Source organism: Pristiophorus japonicus, chromosome 24 (genome assembly GCF_044704955.1).
Source record: "Pristiophorus japonicus isolate sPriJap1 chromosome 24, sPriJap1.hap1, whole genome shotgun sequence".
Lineage (NCBI taxonomy): Eukaryota > Metazoa > Chordata > Chondrichthyes > Pristiophoridae > Pristiophorus > Pristiophorus japonicus.
Window position 1 is genome coordinate 18,543,906 of NC_092000.1, and position 19,401 is coordinate 18,563,306.

The 19,401-nt window shown below is 48.9% G+C and overlaps 1 protein-coding gene across 1 annotated transcript in view; it reads right to left on the reverse strand.

Moving 5' to 3' along the window:
* LOC139237767 (adhesion G protein-coupled receptor E2-like) overlaps window positions 1-19,401 on the reverse strand; it is an 80,903-nt gene that overhangs the window by 9,282 nt on the left and 52,220 nt on the right. Inside the window, exons 15-20 of the mRNA XM_070866951.1 lie at window positions 19,129-19,299; window positions 15,653-15,850; window positions 13,819-14,051; window positions 11,407-11,473; window positions 9,994-10,085; window positions 2,783-2,951 (exon numbers count right to left, since the gene is read on the reverse strand). Coding sequence (XP_070723052.1) covers window positions 2,783-2,951; window positions 9,994-10,085; window positions 11,407-11,473; window positions 13,819-14,051; window positions 15,653-15,850; window positions 19,129-19,299 — 930 coding nt within the window. The remainder of the gene's footprint in view (window positions 1-2,782; window positions 2,952-9,993; window positions 10,086-11,406; window positions 11,474-13,818; window positions 14,052-15,652; window positions 15,851-19,128; window positions 19,300-19,401) is intronic.

Sequence of the window (19,401 nt, forward strand, 5' to 3'; positions counted from 1 at the left end):
GTCTCTGTTGAAGTCCTACTCTGGGGTCTATTGCTGCTTGGGGAGTGTCGGACTGCCCCTGCCTGCCTGCAGGGTTCTGAGTCGCATCGATGATGTTGACTCCCTGATCCATTGCCGCGTTAGAGGCAGAATTGCGCGCATGTATTATTTTCGTCTCTTCCTCCCCCGCCATGAAAGTTTGAGCTATCAACGCCGCCGCTTCCAAGGTCAAATCCTTGTTCTCAATTAATTTGCGGAAAATTCCCGCATGATCGATGCCCTCGATAAAGAAGTCCCTTATCATCTCCCCATGCAGGCGTCTCTGAACTTACAGAGGCTGGCCAAACGGCGGAGGTCCGCTACGAAGTCCAATATGCTCTGTCCTTCATGACGTCGGTGGGTGTAGAATCTGTGTCGGGCCATATGTATGCTACTCGCCGGTTTGAGGTGCTCCCCGATCAATTTGCTAAGTTCTTCAAAGGTTTTGTCTGCCAAATTTTCGGGTGCTAGCAAGTCCTTCATGAGCGCGTATGTCTTTGGTCTGCAGCTGGTCAAAAGATGAGTCCTTCGCTTGTTGGCCGCTGCATCCCCCAGCCATTCTTTCGTAACGAAGCTTTGCTGAAGCCTCTCGACAAAATCGTCCCAGTCTTCCCCAACACAGTACCGTTCCTCTGTGCTACCGGTGGCCATTCTCGTCGGTCGTGAATTCCCCTTTCTCGTCGCCAATGTAAAGTCTTTATGTTACATTATGAAACCACACGAGGCACATTCTGGGGACAAGGTCACTCTGTGACCTTAACTCTTTATTCACAGGCCTCCAAAGACGATGACCCTGCGTGGGACCTCCCTTTTTATACCTGTGTGGTCAGGTAAGGAGTGTCTCCCAAAAGTTCACCCCTTGTGGTCAAGGTGTGCATCTAGGTTGAGTGTATACTGTAATACAGTGGTGTTACATACCATGACATTCCTCATGTCGCCTCTGGTTCTTTTGCCAATCACCTTAAATATATGCCCTCTGGTTACCGAGCCTTCAGCTATTGCAAACAGTTACTCTGTCGAAACCTTTCATGATTTGGAACCCCTCGATCAAATCTCCTCTTAGCCTTCTCTGCTCTAAGGAGAACAAGTCCAGCTTCTCCAGTCTATCCATGTATCGGTAATCCTTCATCCCTGGAACCATTCTGGTAAATCTCTCCTGTACCCTCTCCAAATCTTTCACCTCCTTCCTAAAGCTCACCTCTGTGAGATGCCCGCCTTATAACTGAATGTGTCGGAAAGATTGAAGATGTTTGTGCGAAATAAGAATAAAACTCTTCATCATATTCAGCACCGACTGTGACTTTCTGAAAGAGTGTTTATTGCAGAAAGTTACAGGTACTGTCCCTTCTTTGCACTGCACTTGCTGATTGCAGGCGGGGCACAATCTGGGGGCTACAGTTGGCCTCAGTGCCCAGAGGGGCAGCAATCAGCCGGTGCTCCCGCTCCCGAGCACCCTTCAGTGATCCCTGTCGGAAAGCGGGTGTCTGATGACGGAAGGACAGAGCTTGACGCTGTTGCTCCAATACTATGCCGGCATTCACTGCCTGGCCTCCCGCCTAAAGAGTGGCCATTCCGACAAGGGACTGGAGATGGCTCATGGAACCAACCCCCAGGACCCACCAGCTCTGTCAGCAGAGGGAAAACGAAGAAAGGACATCGGTTCCACAGGATGGTACCTGTCCTATCAGCTCAGAACAGTCATAAGAACATAAGAATTAGGAACAGGAGTTGGCCATCTAGCCCCTCGAGCCTGCTCCGCCATTCAATAAGATCATGGCTGATCTGGCTGTGGACTCAGCTCCACTTACCCGCCCTCTCCCCGTAATCCTTAATTCCCTTATTAGTTAAAAATCTATCTATCTGTGACTTGAATACATTCAATGAGCTAGCCTCAACTGCTTCCTTGGGCAGAGAATTCCTCAGATTCACAACCCTCTGGGAGAAGAAATTCCTTCTCAACTCGGTTTTAAATTGGCTCCCCTGTATTTTGAGGCTGTGCCCCCTAGTTCTAGTCTCCCCTACCAGTGGAAACAACCTCTCTGCCTCTATCTTGTCTATCCCTTTCATGATTTTAAATGTTTCTACAAGATCAACCCTCATCCTTCTGAACTCCAACGAGTAAAGACCCAGTCTACTCAATCTATCATCATAAGGTAACCCCCTCATCTCCAGAATCAGCCGAGTGAATTGTCTCATCCAAAGCCAGTATATCCTTCCTTAAGTAAGGTGACCAAAACTGCACGCAGTACACCAGCTGCGGCCTCACCAATACCCTGTACAGTTGCAGCAGGACCTCCCTGCTTTTGTACTCCATCCCTCTCGCAATGAAGGCCAACATTTCATTCGCCTTCCTGATTACCTGCTGCACCTGCAAACTAGCTTTTTGGGATTCATGCACAAGGACCCCCCAGGTCCCTCTGCACCTCAGCATGTTGTAATTTCTCCCCATTCAAATAATATTCCCTTTTACTGTTTTTTTCCCCAAGGTGGATGACCTCACACTTTCAGACATTGTATTCCATCTGCCAAACCTTAGCCCATTTGCTTAACCTATCCAAATCTCTTTGCAAACTCTGTATCGTCTACACAACCCATTTTCTCACTAATCTTAGTGTCATCTGCAAATTTTGTTACACTACATTCTGTCCCCTCTTCCTGGTCATCTATGTATATTGTGAACAGTTGTGGTCCCAGCACCGATCCCTGTGGCACACCACTAACCACCGATAGTCACTTTGTGATCGAACGAGATGATATTCCCTACCTTAGGATTTAACACACAGAGAATGATGAAGATGAAGGTGCCCTGGAAACTGTTGACGATGGTGAATAAATAGGCCATCACCCCGGCTTCGACCTGAAACTGGAGCATTCCAAAAATCCAAGTACAACCCAGGATAAACACCTGCGCAATGGCTTTAAATGTCAGCATCCTGCAACAAAGAGAAACGGGTGAGGTAAAGCACTGTGGGGTAAAGCAAGGACACATGAGGACCTCAACGGCCATCACCAAGACTGGCTCGGTAATGCCACCACTGACCGAGCCCTGAGCATTCGGCTTACGGCAAGTGGTGAGAGAACCAACACGAGATAATTGTTATATATGTATACTTGTATTTACCCTGTACAGCCAGCAGAGGGCTCATCCCCTGGACTCCAAAGAGATCCCATAATCCCTTGGGAGTACAGGTATTTAAGGAGGCTTTAGAGGTTGGATAGGCTCTCTGAAGACCTGCAATAAAAGACTAAGGTCACACTTTACTTTGAGCTCACAGTGTTCAGTCTGACTCTTTCTCCATACACAACAACTGGCGACGAGATACAGATAGCGAACCCAAAGATGCAGAGAACAGTGGGCATCCTGAAGAAATTCTTGGAGGGAGATGATTGGGAAACTTTTGTGGAGCGACTCGACCAATACTTCGTGGCCAACGAGCTGGATGCGGAAGAGAGTGCTACCAAATGAAGGGCGATCCTCCTCACCGTCTGTGGGGCACCAACGTATGGCTTGATGAAGAATCTGCTCACTCCAGCGATACCCAGAGAAATTGTACGACGATTTGTGCACACTGGTCCGAGAGCATTTGAGCCCAAAGGAAAGCATTCTGATGGTAAGGTACCGGTTCTACACCTAAAAAAGGTCTGAAGGCCAGGAAGTGGCGAGTTATGTCGCCGAGCTAAGACGCCTTGCAGTACATTACGCATTTGAAGGACTTTTGGAGCACATGCTCAGAGACTTTTTCGTACTTGGCATTGGTCACGAAACCATACTTCGCAAACTTTTGACTGTAGAAACCCCAACCTTGAGTCAGGCCATAGCGATAGCCCAGGCGTTCATTGCCACCAGTGACAATACAAAGCAAATCTCTCAGCACACAAGTACTGCTACAAGTACTGTGAACAAAGTGATGTTGTTTTCGAATCGTAGCATACAGGGCAGGTCACACATACCTGCAGCTACACGTCCGCAGATGTCTGAGAGTCCACCATCAAGGTTGATGAGTGCAAGGCCATTAACACCTTGTTGACGCTGCGGGAGTGATCATCGTTTCCATTCATGCCGATTCAAAGAGTACGTGTGCAAGGGCTGTGGAACAATGGGACACCTCCAACAAGTGTGCAGGTGAGTTGCTAAGCCTGTTAAACCTGCAAACCACCATGTTGCAGAGGAGGAGAGATCCACGGAGGATCATGATGAACCAGAGCCTTAGATCGAGGAGGCAGAGGTACATGGGGTGCACACATTCACCATGAATTGTCCCCTGATAATGCTGAATGTTGAACTAAATGGACTCCTGGTGTCAATAGAGCTGGACACGGGCGCGAGCCAGTCCATCATGGGCAAAAAGACTTTTGAAAGGTTGTGGTGCAACAAGGCCTCAAGGCCAGTCTTAACTCCAGTTCGCACGAAATTAAGAACTTACATGAAAGAACTGATTCCTGTAATCGGCAGTGCTAGCGTAAAGGTCTCCGACGGTGGAGCGGTGCACAAGCTACCACTCTGGGGGGTATCGGGCGACGGTCCCACGCTGCTCAGCAGGAGCTGGCTGGGAAAGATACGCTGGAACTGGGACGACGTCCGAGCGCTATCGCCCGCTGAAGACACTTCTTGTGCCCAGGTCTTAAACAAATTTCCTTCACTGGTTCAAACCGGCTGCAACGAGAGGGCATCATTTCCCTGATCAAGTTCAACGAGTGGGCTAGTCCTATCGTCCCAGTCCTCAAGGGAGACGGCACCGTCAGAATCTGTGACGATTACAAAGTAACTATCAATCATTTCTCCCTGCAGGACCAATACCCACAACCAAAAGCCGACGACCTCTTTGCAATGCTGGCAGGAGGAAAGACGTTCACAAAGCTGGATCTGACTTCAGCCTACATGACGCAGGAACTGGAGGAATCATCGAAGGCCCTCACCTGCATCAACACGCGTAAAGGTCTTTTTGTTTACAACAGATGCCCGTTTGGAATCCGTTCGGCGGCGATGATATTCCAGAGAAACATGGAAAGCTTACTGAAGTCGGTCCCGCACACCGTGGTCTTCCAGGATGACATCTTGGTCTCAGGTCGGAACACAGTCGAGCATCTGCAGAACCTGGAGGTGGATCTTAGTCGACTCAACCGCATGGGGCTCAGGTTAAAACGCTCGAAGTGCATTTTCCTGGTGCCTGAAGTGGAGTTCCTGGGAAGGAGGATTGTGGCGGATGGCATCAGGCCCACCAACGCGAAGACAGAAGCAATCGAGAATGCACCGAGGCCACAGAACGTGACGGAGCTGCGGTCATTTCTGGGACTCCTGAACTACTTTGGTAACTTCTTACCGGATCTCAGAACACTGTTAGAGCCACTGCATGTCTTACTACGAAAAGGGGACGAATGGGTTTGGGGCAAAAGCCAAGAAAATGCCTATGTAAAAGCGAGAAAATTGTTATGCTCAAACAAATTGCTTGTGTTGTATGATCCATGTAAGCGTTTGGTTCTAGCATGTGATGTGTCGTCATATGGCATCAGGTGTGTATTGCAACAAGCTAATGATTTCAGAAAACTGCAACCGGTTGCTTATGCATCCAGGAGTCTGTCTAAGGCTGAGAGAGCCGACAGCATGATTGAGAAAGAAATGTAAGCGTGTGTCTATGGGGTAAAGAAAATGCATCAATACCTGTTTGGGCTAAAATTCGAATTGGAAACTGACCAGAAGCCATTTATATCCCTGTTCTCCGAGAGTAAAGGGGTAAATACAAATGCATCGGCCCGCATCCAGAGATGGGCGCTCACGTCCGCATACAACTATGCCATCTGCCACAGGCCAGGCACAGAAAACTGCGCCGATGCTCTCAGTAGGCTGCCATTGCCCACCACGGGTGTGGAAATGGTGCAGCCCGCAGATCTAGCCATGAGAGTGAGCAATCACCCGTCACTGTCTGGCAGATCAAAACCTGGACTAGCCAGGACCCCTTATTATCTCTAGTCAAAAGTTGTGTGCTTCATGGGAGCTGGTCCACTGTCCCAGTGGAAATGCAGGAAGAAATAAAGCCATTCCAGCGGCGCAAAGATGAAATATCTATACAGGCAGACTGCCTTCTGTGGGGCAATCGAGTAGTGGTCCCCAAGAAGGGCAGAGACACCTTCATCAATGACCTCCACAGTACCCATCCAGGCATCGTAATGATGAAAGCGATAGCCAGATCCTACGTGTGGTGGCCTGGTATGGATGAGGACTTTAAAGTCCTGCGTTCACAGATGTAATACATGCTCGCAGTTAAGCAGTGTACCCAGGGAGGCGCCGCTACTCTAGGGTACTCGTCGGCTATGCAGGCCCATTCTTGGGTAAAATGTTCCTTGTGGTTCTAGACGCGTACTCCAAGTGGATCGAATGTGAGATAATGTCGGCTAGCACGTCGGCTGCCAATACTGAAAGCCTGGGGGCCATGTTTGCCACACACAGCCTACCCGATGTCCTGGTGAGCGACAAGGGGCCATGTTTTTCCAGTGCTGAGTTCACAGAATTCATGACCAGTAACGGGATCAAACATGTCACATCTGCCCCGTTTAATCCAGCGTCCAATGGTCAGGCAGAGAGAGCAGTGCAAACCATCATGCAGGGCTTGAAGAGGGTAACTGAAGGCTCACTGCAGACTCGCCTTCCCGAGTTCTGCTTAGCTACCGCACAAGACCACACTCACTCACTGGGATCACACCTGCTGAACTGCTCATGAAAAGAGCACTTAAGACAAGGTTCTCGTTACTTCACCCTGATCTTCATGAACAGGTAGAGAGCACGTGGCTTCAACAATGTGCATACCATGATAGTGCAAATGTGTCATGCGAGATTGAAATCAATGATCTTGTATTTGTATCAAATTATGGACATGGTCCCAAGTGGCTTCCCGGTACTGTCGTAGCCAAAGAGGGGAGCAGGATGTTTCGGGTCAAACTTTCAAATGGACTCATTCACCAGAAACTCTTGGACCAAATCAAACTCAGATTCACGGACTATCCTGAGCAACCCACCTTGGACCCTACCTTTTTTGATCCCCCAACATACACACCAATGGCAACTGGTACCACGGTTGACCACGAAGCAGAACCCATCATCCACAACAGCTCAGCAGGGCCCAACACACCAGGCAGCCCAGCAAGGCCAGCTGCAGAACAGCCCAGTGAGGGCCCAACAAATGATTCAACAACACCAGCTTTCACCCCGGGACGATCAACCAGGGCAAGAAGGGCCCCAGAACGACTCACATTGTAAATAATTACACTATTGACTTTGGCGGGGGTGGGGGGGGGGAGGAGGGGGCAGCGGGGGGTGTGTTGTTATATATGTATACTTGTATTTACCCTGTACAGCCACCAGAGGACTCATCCCCTTGAGTCCCAAGGGATCCCATAATCCCTTGGGAGCATAGGTATTTAAGGAAGCTTCACAGGTTGGAGAGGCAATCTGGAGACCTACAATAAAAGACTAAGGTCACACTTTACTTTGTGCTCACAGTGTTCAGTCTGACTCTTTCTCCATACACAACAGTAATAACCTGTTTGACCTGGTTTATGTGTGGGCAGCTGTGTCTGTCCCTGACAGCATTGTAGGAGAGACCAGTGCACAGTCCTTGTGGAGACGAAGTCCTGTCTTCACACTGAGCACACACTCGTGTAGTATTGCCACTGTGCTAAGTGGAATAGAATAAAAACAGATCTAGCAGCTCAATAGTGGGCACCCATGAGGCGCTGTCGGCAAACAGCAGCAGAATTATATTCCATCACAATCTAACCTCATGGCCCAGCATGTCCCTCACTCTACCATTACCATCGAGCCAGAGACCAACCAGCACCAACCTGGTGAAGGTGCAGCACAGATCAGCCATGATCTTATTGAATGGATAGGACGGACCTGTTTCCCGCAGCAGAGGGGTCAACAACCAGGAGGCATAGATTTTAAGTAATTTGTAGAAAGTTTAGAGGGGATTTGAGGGGAAATGTTTTCACCCAGAGGGTGGTGGAGGTCTGGAACTCACTGCCTGAAAGAGTGGTAGAGCCAGGAACTTTCGCCACATTTAAAAAGTACTTGTATGTGCACTTGAAGTGTTGTAACCTACAGGGCTACGGACCAAGAGATGGAAAATGGGATTAGGTCAGATAGCTCTTTGTTGGCCGGCGCAGACACGATGGGCTGAAATGGCCTCATTCCATACTGTAAATTTCTATGATTCTATGACTAGCGGAGCAGGCTCGAGTTGCCGTATGGCCGACTCCTGCTCCTAATTCTTATGTTCTTATGTAACACAGGACGATATGCACGCTGAACAGTGGAAGCAAATGCTCTGGACAGAGCTAAATGATCCCACAAACAATGGATGAGATCAAAGCTTTGCAGTCCTGCCACATCCCGTCAGGAATGGCTGTGGGCAATTAAACAACTAACGGGAGAAGGAGGTTCCATGAACATCCTCACCTTCAACAACAGCGGAGCCCAGCAAAATACATGACTGAAGCATTTGCAACCATCTTCAGCCGGAAGTGCCGAGTGGATAATCCATCTCGGCCTCCTCCTGAGGTCCCTGGCATTGCAGAAACCGTCTTCAGCCAATTCGATTTATTCCATGTGGCATCAAGAAACGGCTGAGTGCACTGGACATGGAAAAGGTGACAGGGCAATGTGTCGGCTGTCGTGCTGAAGACCTGTGCTCCAACACTAGCTGCGTCTCTAGGCAAGCTGTTCCAGTACAGCTCCATCACTGGCATTTACCTGTCTTCGCCGGCCGACAAAGAGCCACACGGCCCTTGGTCAGCAGCCCTGAAGGTTACATATAAACCTATGAACAATGAACAATGCTGGAAAAGTAAAGAGCACCCAGCCCAACCAGTCCACCCCACACAACTGCGACACCCCTTACACTGAAACTTCTACACTCCACCCCAGCCGGAGCCATGTGATCACCTGGGAGAGGCAAAAACCAGATCAAAACCCAGGCTAATTTCGGGGAAAAAAATCTGGGAAAATTCCTCTCCGTCCCATCCAGGCGATCAAAACTTGTCCAGGCGATCACCCTGGCCGTATTCTGTTCCCTGCAGTACTTACCATTATAACTGCGCCATCCAACAAAAGGTCATCCAGTCTAATCCCAATTACCAGCTCTAGGTCCGTAACACTTTAAGTGTCCATCCAACCATCTCTTAAAAGTTGTGAGGGTTTCTGCATCCATCGCTCTTCCAGGCAAATTCCAGATCCCCACAACCTCTGCATAAAGAAGTCTCCCTCCCCGTCAAATCCCCTCTAAACCTTCCAGCAACCACCTTAAAACTATGCCCCCTTGTAATGGACCTCTCCACCAATGGAAATAGGCCCTTACTATCCACTATGTCCAGGCCCCTCAATATTTTGTACACCTCAATGAGGTCTCCTCTCAACCTCTGTTCCAATAAGAACAAACCCAGCCTATCATCAGTAAAGTGTCTTTAACTGTGGTGTCAAGCGTCAACTATTCACCAACAACCAGCTCACCGAGGCTCAGTTTGAGTTCTGTCAGGACTGCAGACCTCATTGATACTTTGCTCCAGATGTGAGGTCAGTGTGATTGCCTTTGACACCAAGTCAGCAATCGACAGAATATGGCACCAAGGAGCCCGAGTAAAACTGGTCAATGGGGATCAGAGGAAAATGTCCCACATACCCAGCACAAAGAAAATTGGTTGTGGTTGTTGGAGGCCTATCATTTCAGCCCCAGGACATCACTGCAGGCGTTCCTCTGCCCAACATCATCGGCCCAATAATCTCCAGCTTCTTCATCAGTGACCTTCTCTCCATTCGGCCCATCGTGCCTGTGCCGGCTCGGCGAAAGATCTATCCTATTAGTCCCACTCCCCCGCTCTTTCCCCACAGCCCTGCACATTTTCATTTTATAAATCTTCCTATAAACTTCCAAATATTTATTGGTTCCAGAGTTTTCTGTAAAGTCCTAGAGGGGTGACACTCACCTCGTGTCCTGAAGTTTAGACACTTGAGTGTCACGCTTAGAAACTTCTTTTTTCAATATCCAGAGTATTGTGAGGAACAGCAGTGTGTTGACCTGCGGAAGATTTGAAGACATGTGTTGGCTGATCGTCAACAGGTTCTGGTGGGTTGTATCTGGAATCAGCCCCTCGTTAACTCTTCAATTCCTCACATTCATCAACTGATGCTCACCCACCACATATGCTGGGCGGGCCTTCAAACTGGCCTCCTTGCCAACAATCTCTTTGTCTGATATTTTCGCTTTTTTCTCTAAAGTGACTGATTTTGGGGAGGGAGCCTTCAGGTGGTGGGGAGAGGAGAGTTGACAAGTGCGAGGGAGAGTGGCTGTGGGAGGGGGAGAGAGAGGCGGTGGTGGGGGGGAGTGAGGCTGTGGGGTGGAGGCAGAGGGGAGAAGCTGTGGGGGGAGGGGAGAGAGAGAGGCTGTGGGGGAAGGGGGGGCTGTGGGGGAGAGAGACTGTGGGAGAAGGGGGGGAGGCTGTGGGTGGGGGGGGGGAGAGTGACTGTGGGAGGGGGAGAGGCTGTGGGGGAAGGGTGGAGGCTGTGGGGAAAAGGGGGGAAGAGAAGCTGTGGGGGAAGAGTGGAGGCTGTGGGGAAAAGGGGGGAAGAGAAGCTGTGGGGGAAGGGGGTGAGTGTGGCTATGGTGGGGAGGAGAGGCTGTAGCGGGGGAAAGGTTGTGGGCCGGGGAGGGGGCGAGAGTGGCTATGGGAAGTGGCGGAGAGGCTGTGGGTGAGGGAGAGGCTGTGGAAGAAGGGGGGAGAATGTGGGGGAGGAGGAGAGGCTATGGGGGAAGGGGAGAGGCTGTGGGGAGGGGAGGAAGCTGTGAGGGGGGAGGCTGTGGGGGGAGGGGGAGGAGGAGAGTCTGTGGGGGAGGCTGTCGGGGGAGGGGGAGAGGCTGTTGGGGGTTGAGAGGCTGTGGGGTGGAGAGGGTAGAATGTTTGGGGGAAGGGGGTAGAATGTTTGGGGGAGGTGGAGAGGTTGTGGGTGAGGGGGGAGGGGGGAGGGGGGAGGAGGGGCTGTGGGGGAGGGGGGAGGAATGGCTATGAGGGAGGGGGGAGGAAGGGCTGTGGGGGTAGGGGGAGGGCGATGTGGAGAGGCTGTGGGGGGGCGAGGGAGGTGAGAGAGGCTGTGGGGAGAGAGACTGTGGGAGGTGAGAGAGAGGCTGTGGGGGGGCGGGGGAGAGGCACTGTGGGGGAGAGGTGCTGTGGGGGGAGAGACCATGGGGTACAGATGAGGGGCAATTTGCTTATTACTGTAACTGGGGTGAAGTTAGATACACAAACAGAGCAGGAGTTTACTGCACATTTCACACATAATCATGTGATGCAACGTGTCACAAATAAAACCCCAGAATCTGGATATGGACGGTATATAATTACCACAATTACCAGGCACACGGGCCCCAGGAAACTCCAGATCAATCCTCTGTCCGTGGAGATCCAGCAGCTGGAAGTTAAGAGGAGAAAGTGAATGTTCTGGATCGCTGAGGGGCACACGAGAGCGCAAACCGCCAATCGCAGGAGATTCATCCCGCAGGAATATTCTCAAACCCCGCTCACTGATTGGATGATAAAACGTCCCGTGTGCTGGCCGCTCACAGATTGACATTGAGGTGACATTCAGCCCTCAGTAAATGCCGACATTCATAAGTCCCGGGTGACAGTTTCTCAGGAACGCAACAAGCGCAGAGAGTGGTGTAAAACCAGGGGCAGAGTCCGTGGGTCCGGAGTGGGTTTGGAACCCGTTGCCCCTTGTTATCTGTGGGGCCTGTGCTGTGGTGCATGGGGCTCATCCGGCTTTCAGATGAGACGTTAAACCGAGGCCTCGTCTGCCCTTTCGCGTGGATGTAAAACATCGAACGGCACTATTTCAAAGAGGAGCAGGAGTCCTGGCCAATATTTATCCCTCAATCAACGTTATTAAAACAGATTATCTGGTCATTGTCACATTGCTGTTTGCAAAATGGTTGTTTCCTACATTATAAAAGTAATTACAATTCAAAAGTACTTTATTGGCTCCGAAGCAAATTGGACTTTCTGCGGTTGTAATCGGTGCTGTATAAATGCACGTCTTTCTTTCTTTCTGTCTCTCTCCATCTCTTTCTTTCCTTTCTTTCTTTCGTTCCTTCTGTCTCTCTTCATCTCTTTCTTTCTGTTATGTTCAGATTAACTCCACAAGACTGTGTGCTGTAAGCTCAAACTGATGTGACCTTAGTCTCTTTAATCCAACTCCAGAATGAAGAAGCAGCATGGCAGACAAACTTTTACACTTGCTTGCATGAGGTGTGCAGGTGACCCTTGGGCCTCCAACAGGTGCGCCCCCTGATGGCAAGTCTTACACTATTATAAAGTTTACATATATAACACTTTCCTTCTTTCTCTCTCCATCTCTCTCTTTCTTCTGCCTCTCTTCTCTCCTTCTCTCTATGAGTGAGAAGTAGACAAGGAACAGGCAATGCTTTGCAGCAGGCAATCTTTGGGCCATCTATGAGACGTGGTACATATTGGGTCTTGTTTTCTTACCATTAATTGTGCAATCTTCTTGTCCATGTGTTCCCAGCGGCTGCAGGTAGTGTGCAGAGCGTTGAACAGGCTTACTGGCAGCTGCCCAGAATGGTGCCGGGATATCCTCCGGGGAGGGCACCCTTCAGTGTCAAATTGGGCAACCCTCCTCACATCACCTCAGGGAGCTGCCTGTCCATTTACCCATCGCTCAAACCGGCCGGCACAGGCACGATGGGCCGAATGGCCTCCTTCTGTGCTCTATGGATCTATGAAATTCATATTTCTCCCCCTGTGCAGACCCTCAGTAGCTACATTAGTAAGTGGACTGCCTGATGTGGACTTGAGCTGGAGGCCAGGGACATCCCTGGTACATGCCGATCTGACTCGGATTGGAGCTACATTAGCTGGGTTGGGGGGGTGGAGGGGGGGAAATCAGCCAGGACCCCATTCCTGATTGCTGACCAGGGAATGGAGAGAGTGGCACGGAGAGGATAAAGTGCAGAGAGGAAGGGGAGGAGAGAGGAGAGGAGCGAGGATAGGTGGGGTAAGGAGGGACGAGAGGCAGAGGGAGGAGAGGAGGTAAGGGGAGGGGACAAGAGGAGGGGAGAGAACGTAAGTGGCAGAAAGGAGGGGAGGAGAGAGAAGAAGAGAGGAAGGAAAGGGGAGAGACAAGAAGAAGAGAAGATGGGAGGGAAGCTCAGAGGAACATTAACTATTATTATTGAGAAAAGGAAGGTTGCGATTTCAGAAAGAAGTTTGGAGTCCACAGGTGAGAGAAGTGATTTGAGTTCATAGAAACATAGAACCATAGAAAATAGGTGCAGGAGTAGGCCATTCGGCCCTTCAAGCCTGCACCACCATTCAATATGATCATGGCTGATCATGCAACCTCAGTACCCCATTCCTGCTTTCTCTCCATACCCCTTGATCCCTTTAGCCGTAAGGGCCATGTCTAACTCGCTTTTGAATATATCTAATGAACTGGCCTCAACAACTTTCTGTGGTAGAGAATTCCACATGCCATCAACTCTCTGAGTGAAGAAGTTTCTCCTCATCTTGGTCCTAAATGGCTTACCCCTTATCCTTAGATTGTGTGACCCCTGGTTCTGGACTTCCCAAACATCGGGAACATTCTTCCTGCATCTAACCTGTCCAATCCCGTCAGAATTTTATACGTTTCTATGAAATCCCCTCTCATTCTTCTAAATTCCATTGAATATAAGCCTAAGTTCAATTGGAAGGCCACAAATGCATGGCAAGGCTGGAATAACAGGACACATTACTTACTGTCTGGGTGACCCATAGCCATCGTGATAGACTGCAGCAGATATGACCACGATTACTACAGGGACCCCGTAGCCACAGGAGTACATGTACCTCCCAGTTTTCTCTGAGTGAGGAGCCCTCAATTGCCTGATGTTTCTGACCATGAGGAAGAGCTGGACTCCTTCCAGAAACATCCAGACAAATGCTGCCAGGAAGAAGTAGTGTAAAAACCCCGCCACAATCCCGCACACAACCTGAAACAACAAGAAACAGCGTGAGAGCCTTTCCTGAAACAGCAGAGCCTCACAATTCCACACCTCGATTTTAAAATTCTCATCCCCGCTTTCAAATCCCTCCATGGCCTCGCCCCTCCCTATCTCTGTAATCTCCTCCACCCCCCACCACCCCCGAGATATCTGCGCTCCTCTAATTCTGCCCTCTTGAGCATCCCTGATTATAATCGCTCAACCATCGGTGGCCGTGTCTTCTGTTGCCTGGGTCCCAAGCTCTGGAACTCCCTGCCTAAGCCTCTCGCCTCTCTTTCCTCCTTTAAGAGGCTCCTTAAAACTGACCTCTGTGACCAAACTTTTGGTTATTTGCAATAATATTACCTTATGTGCCTCGGTGCCAATTATTTTATCTTATAACACCCTTCTGAAGCACCTTGGGACGTTTTATTATGTTAAAGGCGCTATATAAATGCAAGTTCTTGTTGTGCTAGGCAACTGCAAGCCAACAAAACACAAAGAATGCATTCATTAGACAAGAGGCAGAAGCAACGAATCAGAACAAAAGCCCAGACACATTTACACACGTCCCAAGACAAAGCAGCCCATTTGATCGGCAGCCCATCCAGCACCTTCAACATTCACTCCCTCCACCACCGGCGCACTGTGGCTGCAGTGTGTACCATCTACAGGATGCACTGCAGCAACTCGCCAAGGCTTCTTTGGCAGCACCTCCCAAACCCACCACCTAGAAGCACAAGGATAGCAGGTGCGTGGGAACACCAACCCCTCCATTTTACCCTCCAAGTCACGCAGCACCTCGATTTGGACATATATCGCCGTTCCTTCGTCAACGCTGGGTCAAAATCCTGGAACTTCCCAGCAGCGGTTCAAGAAGGCGGCCCAACACCACCTTCTCAAGACCACCTAGGAACGGGCAATAAACGCTGGTGTGGCTAGCAATGCCCACGCCCCAAGAGTGAATTAAATAAAACATACCGACACACGCAGAAAAAACACACACATACTCCCATCCATGAACAGACACACCACACAGGCAAATGACACACAAGCAAACAGACGTCACATGTACACGCACATGGGCAGATACATAAACACACACACAGCCACACACACACACACACACACACACGGACGCAGACACACATAGATGCACACACAGGCACATCCTCATACATGCACACAAACAACTTGCCTTTATATAGGGCCTTTAACAAAATAAAACATCCCACGATGCTTCACAGGTGCGTTATCAGGCAAAAAGAAAGTTACACCGAGCCAAAGATGGAGACATTAGGAGAGATAACCAAAAGCTTGATCAAAGAGGTAGTGTTTTAAAGGAGAGAAGAGGCGGAAAGGTTTAGGGAGGCAATTCCAGAGCTGAGCGACGAGGCAGCTGAAAGCACGGACACCAATGGTGGAGCGAAGGAGGTGAGGGTTACACCAAAGAAAGGTGTTGATGCACATGGATCCAGAAACATGTACGCTCAAACATACGTGTACATGGACACACACAGGCACACCACGTGTATACACAGACACAGACAAATATGCTTAGACATGCACACACAATCTTGGGCGTTGCTGGCTGTGGAGAGGTCCCTTACCCGGTTTCCGGTCCTGTTGATTCCCACGATGAACAGCAGCTCTGCCAGGAAGAGACTCGCGCACAGCTGCGTGTGGGTGGTATTTATGGCATTTTTTAAATTGGAGCAGAAGGCAAACGTCACAAAGGTGATTCCAAGACACACCAACGATACGGGAATCCCAATGAATGTAATTACAGTCAAAGCAAGGGGATCGTCCTATAGAAAGAAAGAACTTGCTTTTATATAGGGCCTTTCAGGACATCCTAAAATGTTCCTCAGCTAATGAGGTATTGCTGAAGTAGTCACTGTTGTAACATAGGAAACGCGGCAGCCAATTTGTGCACTGCAAGCTCCCACAGACAGCACTGTGATAAATGATCAGATAATCTGTTTTTGGTGGTGTTCTTCAACTAGTTGCAGAGTGTAGGATAGGGTACAATCAGATAACAGCCTGGCATAGGTAAAGAGCATTGTGAGGGAACTACAGTGAGTGCAGAGAGACTGACTGATTGTGTTAAATATACAGAACAGGCTACTTGAACAAGAGTAGACGTGAAAACCGAATTAAAAACAACAGGCGTAAGTGTAACTAACTGCAGTACGTGCTAAAAGTAATTATAGATAAGTAGAATGCTTAGCTTAGGTGGAACATATATCACTGGACTAAGATAGAGTCGGAGTCAATGTGCTGTCATGGACACACAGACCCAGGCCTGAAGGACAAGTGTTGAAAGGTACTCAGCAAAGTAATGTAAGGGAAACATAATACAGAGGGTTGGAGAGAAGGGAATTGGACAGAACCAAACTAGGTCAGTGTTGAACAAAGGAATAGCACATGGGGTTCAGGGTTACACCATATCCTGTGACCAAAGTAGGTGTGGTACCGTAACGGTATGATTGTGGAATGCAACATACCCTCGGTGAGACTCAAGACTGAGAACCGCCTGGGGAGTGGTAAGCTCAAACTACCCCAATGGGTATCCTACAGGTGAGTATATAGACACACTGCTTGCATGTACTACTCAGTGTACTGTCTTTAACTAATAAACATCTGTCAGCTATACCACTACCTCATGGACTCTCAAATTTGTTAATTAAATAAAGGATAAGAAGCAGGGACACAGGAGCAAGAGCATTAGTCCTAATCCAATATAAAATCCAATACATAGGATCTTTTATGTCCACCTGAGATGGCATATAGAGCCTTGCTATAAAGCTTCATATAAATACAGCATCTCCATCAGTGCAGCAGTCCCTCAGTGCTGCACTGAAGTATCAGACTAGATGATGTGCTCAATTCTCTAGAGTGGGGCTTGAAGCCACGACCTACCACCTTACAGGCTGCAGTTCTACCACCGATCCAAGCCTCGTCACCTCTTTGACTTCCTTTATGTGGAAACCTATATGTGCGTTCTTTATAAACTGGTTTGCAACTTTGTTCATCTTTATTATTAGTTCTTGGGGCATGGGCAATGTTGTCATGGCTGCATTTATTGACCATCCCTAATAGTCCTGATAAGGTACTGGGGGCTCTTCTCCTTGGAGCTGTGGTGATGATGCTCCCACAGGGGTGTAAGGTGGGAAACTCCAGGATATTGACCCAGCGACAATGGAAGATCAATGATAAATGTCCAAGCCGGGATGCTTTGATTTGGAGGGCACCTTGGAGCTGGTGGTTTGCCGCGACATTGCTGCTCTTGTCCTTCTTGGTGCGAAGGTCACGGGGTGGGAGATGCTGCAGTACATATTGTAGACAGTACATAGCCAGCCACAGTGTGCCAACGGTGTAGGGGTTGGACATTGGCACTGATCAAGGGAACCACTCTGTCCTGGATGGTGTCGAGCTTTCTTGAGTGTTGTTTCAGCTGCACACATTCAAGTGTGCGCGAAATACCAGAATAATATCGGGCTAAAAGGGTGTGATTGTAAAGACAGATTGTATAGACTAGGCGTGTATTCCCTCGAGTATAGAAGATTAAGGGGTCGTCTAATTGAGGTGTTGAAGAGGATTCAAAGAGTTGATAGGGTAGGTAGAGAGAAACTATTTCTTCTGGTGAGGTAGTCCAGAACAAGGGGACATAACCTTAACATTAGAGCCAGGCTGTTCAGGGGTGATGTCAGGAAACATTTCTTCAGACAAAGGAATCTGGAACTCGCTCCCTGAAAAAGTTGTTGAGGCTGGGGATCAATTGTAAATTTCAAAAAGATTGATAGAGTTATGTTAGGCAAGGGTATTATGGGTTACAGAACCAAGGCGGGTAAACAGAGTTAAGATACAGATCAGCCACGATCTAATTGAATGGCGGAACAAGCTCGAGGGGCAGAATGGCCTCCTCCTGTTCCTATGTTCGGAAGTGAACCATCACATTTCTGACTTGAGCCTTGTAGATGGTGGAGTAAGTATGGTCACTGATATGGTTCAATGCTTGTGAGTGGCACATATTTACATGATATGCAAGTCCATCACTTACCTTTTACTGCTGCGTCACCTGGAGACATTCTAGGCCTCACTCTCTGTCTAATCCTTAACTGGATCTCCCACATCTTCTCCATCACTAAATCGGTCTTCGAGAAGCTTTAATCCTCCTATCATGCTCATCACTTGTCCTTAAATTCACTAAAAATCCCGTCCCCATTTAAGGCTTGAATACTGTTCCCATATCACAGAATGACATCGAATGCACAGCACAGAAACAAGACATTCGGCCCAACTGGTCTGTGCCGGTGCATAAACTTCCTCTAACACCTCTTCATCTAACCTTATCAGCATAACCTTCTATTCCTTTCTCCCTCAGATTCCCCAAAAGTGGATCGATGGTATTTGCCTCAATTACTCCAGCAGTAGTGAGTTCCACATTCTCACCACTCTCTGGGTTTCTCCTGAATTCCCTATTGGATTCATTTGCGATGTTCTTATATTTATGGCCTCTAGCTTTGGTCTCCACCACAAGTGGAAACATCTTCTCTACATCTACCCTATTAAACCTCTTCAAAATTTTAAAGACCTCTATTAGGTCACCCCTCAGCCTTCTCGTTTCTAGAGAAATGAGCTCCAGCCAGTTTGGCCTTTCTGATAGGTGCATCTTCTCAGTTTTGTGGAGGATTTTCCAGCACATCGCCCACTCTAAGTCATCATTTTCAAGAACTCACAAACTATGGAACTCCCTACCTCCTTCAGTCTTCAGCTTCATCCTATAACCTACAGGCTTGTACAATCCAATCTTAGTGTCATCCATCGCTATTTATTGATTCATCCCCTCTTCTCTCCCACTATTTCCAGCCCTGATACTGTCCTGCACTGTGGGCCTTGGTCCATCACCCAGATGCATCTAAATCCCACAATCCAGGAACTTTCATTGTAGCACAACATCGGACAGTTGTCCCTCACCCTCACTACACCATTCAGGGGCTACATGAGCCATCAATGCTGCTGTGTTTCGTTGCCATGAATTTAGTACTAACCGTGAAGAATATTGGTGAATAAACATTTGTACCTGGCGTTTGAAAGGAGTCATCAGCAGAGCGAGGCTGGAGAGGTGATTACATCGGCACTGGGTCTCCATTCCGTTGGAAGCTCCCACAGTGCACCCGCTGGGAGACCAGTAACTTTTCCCAGCTGCATAATTCCAGTGGACGCAGTGCATTGTCCAATCACGAATAGCTTCCTGTGGAGAGCAGGGATTACATTTTACCATCCGCAGTTACCGAGCCAGCTGTAACCGGGCAAGTAGATGGTATGTGTACTGCTCAGTGGGGAAAGGCAACAG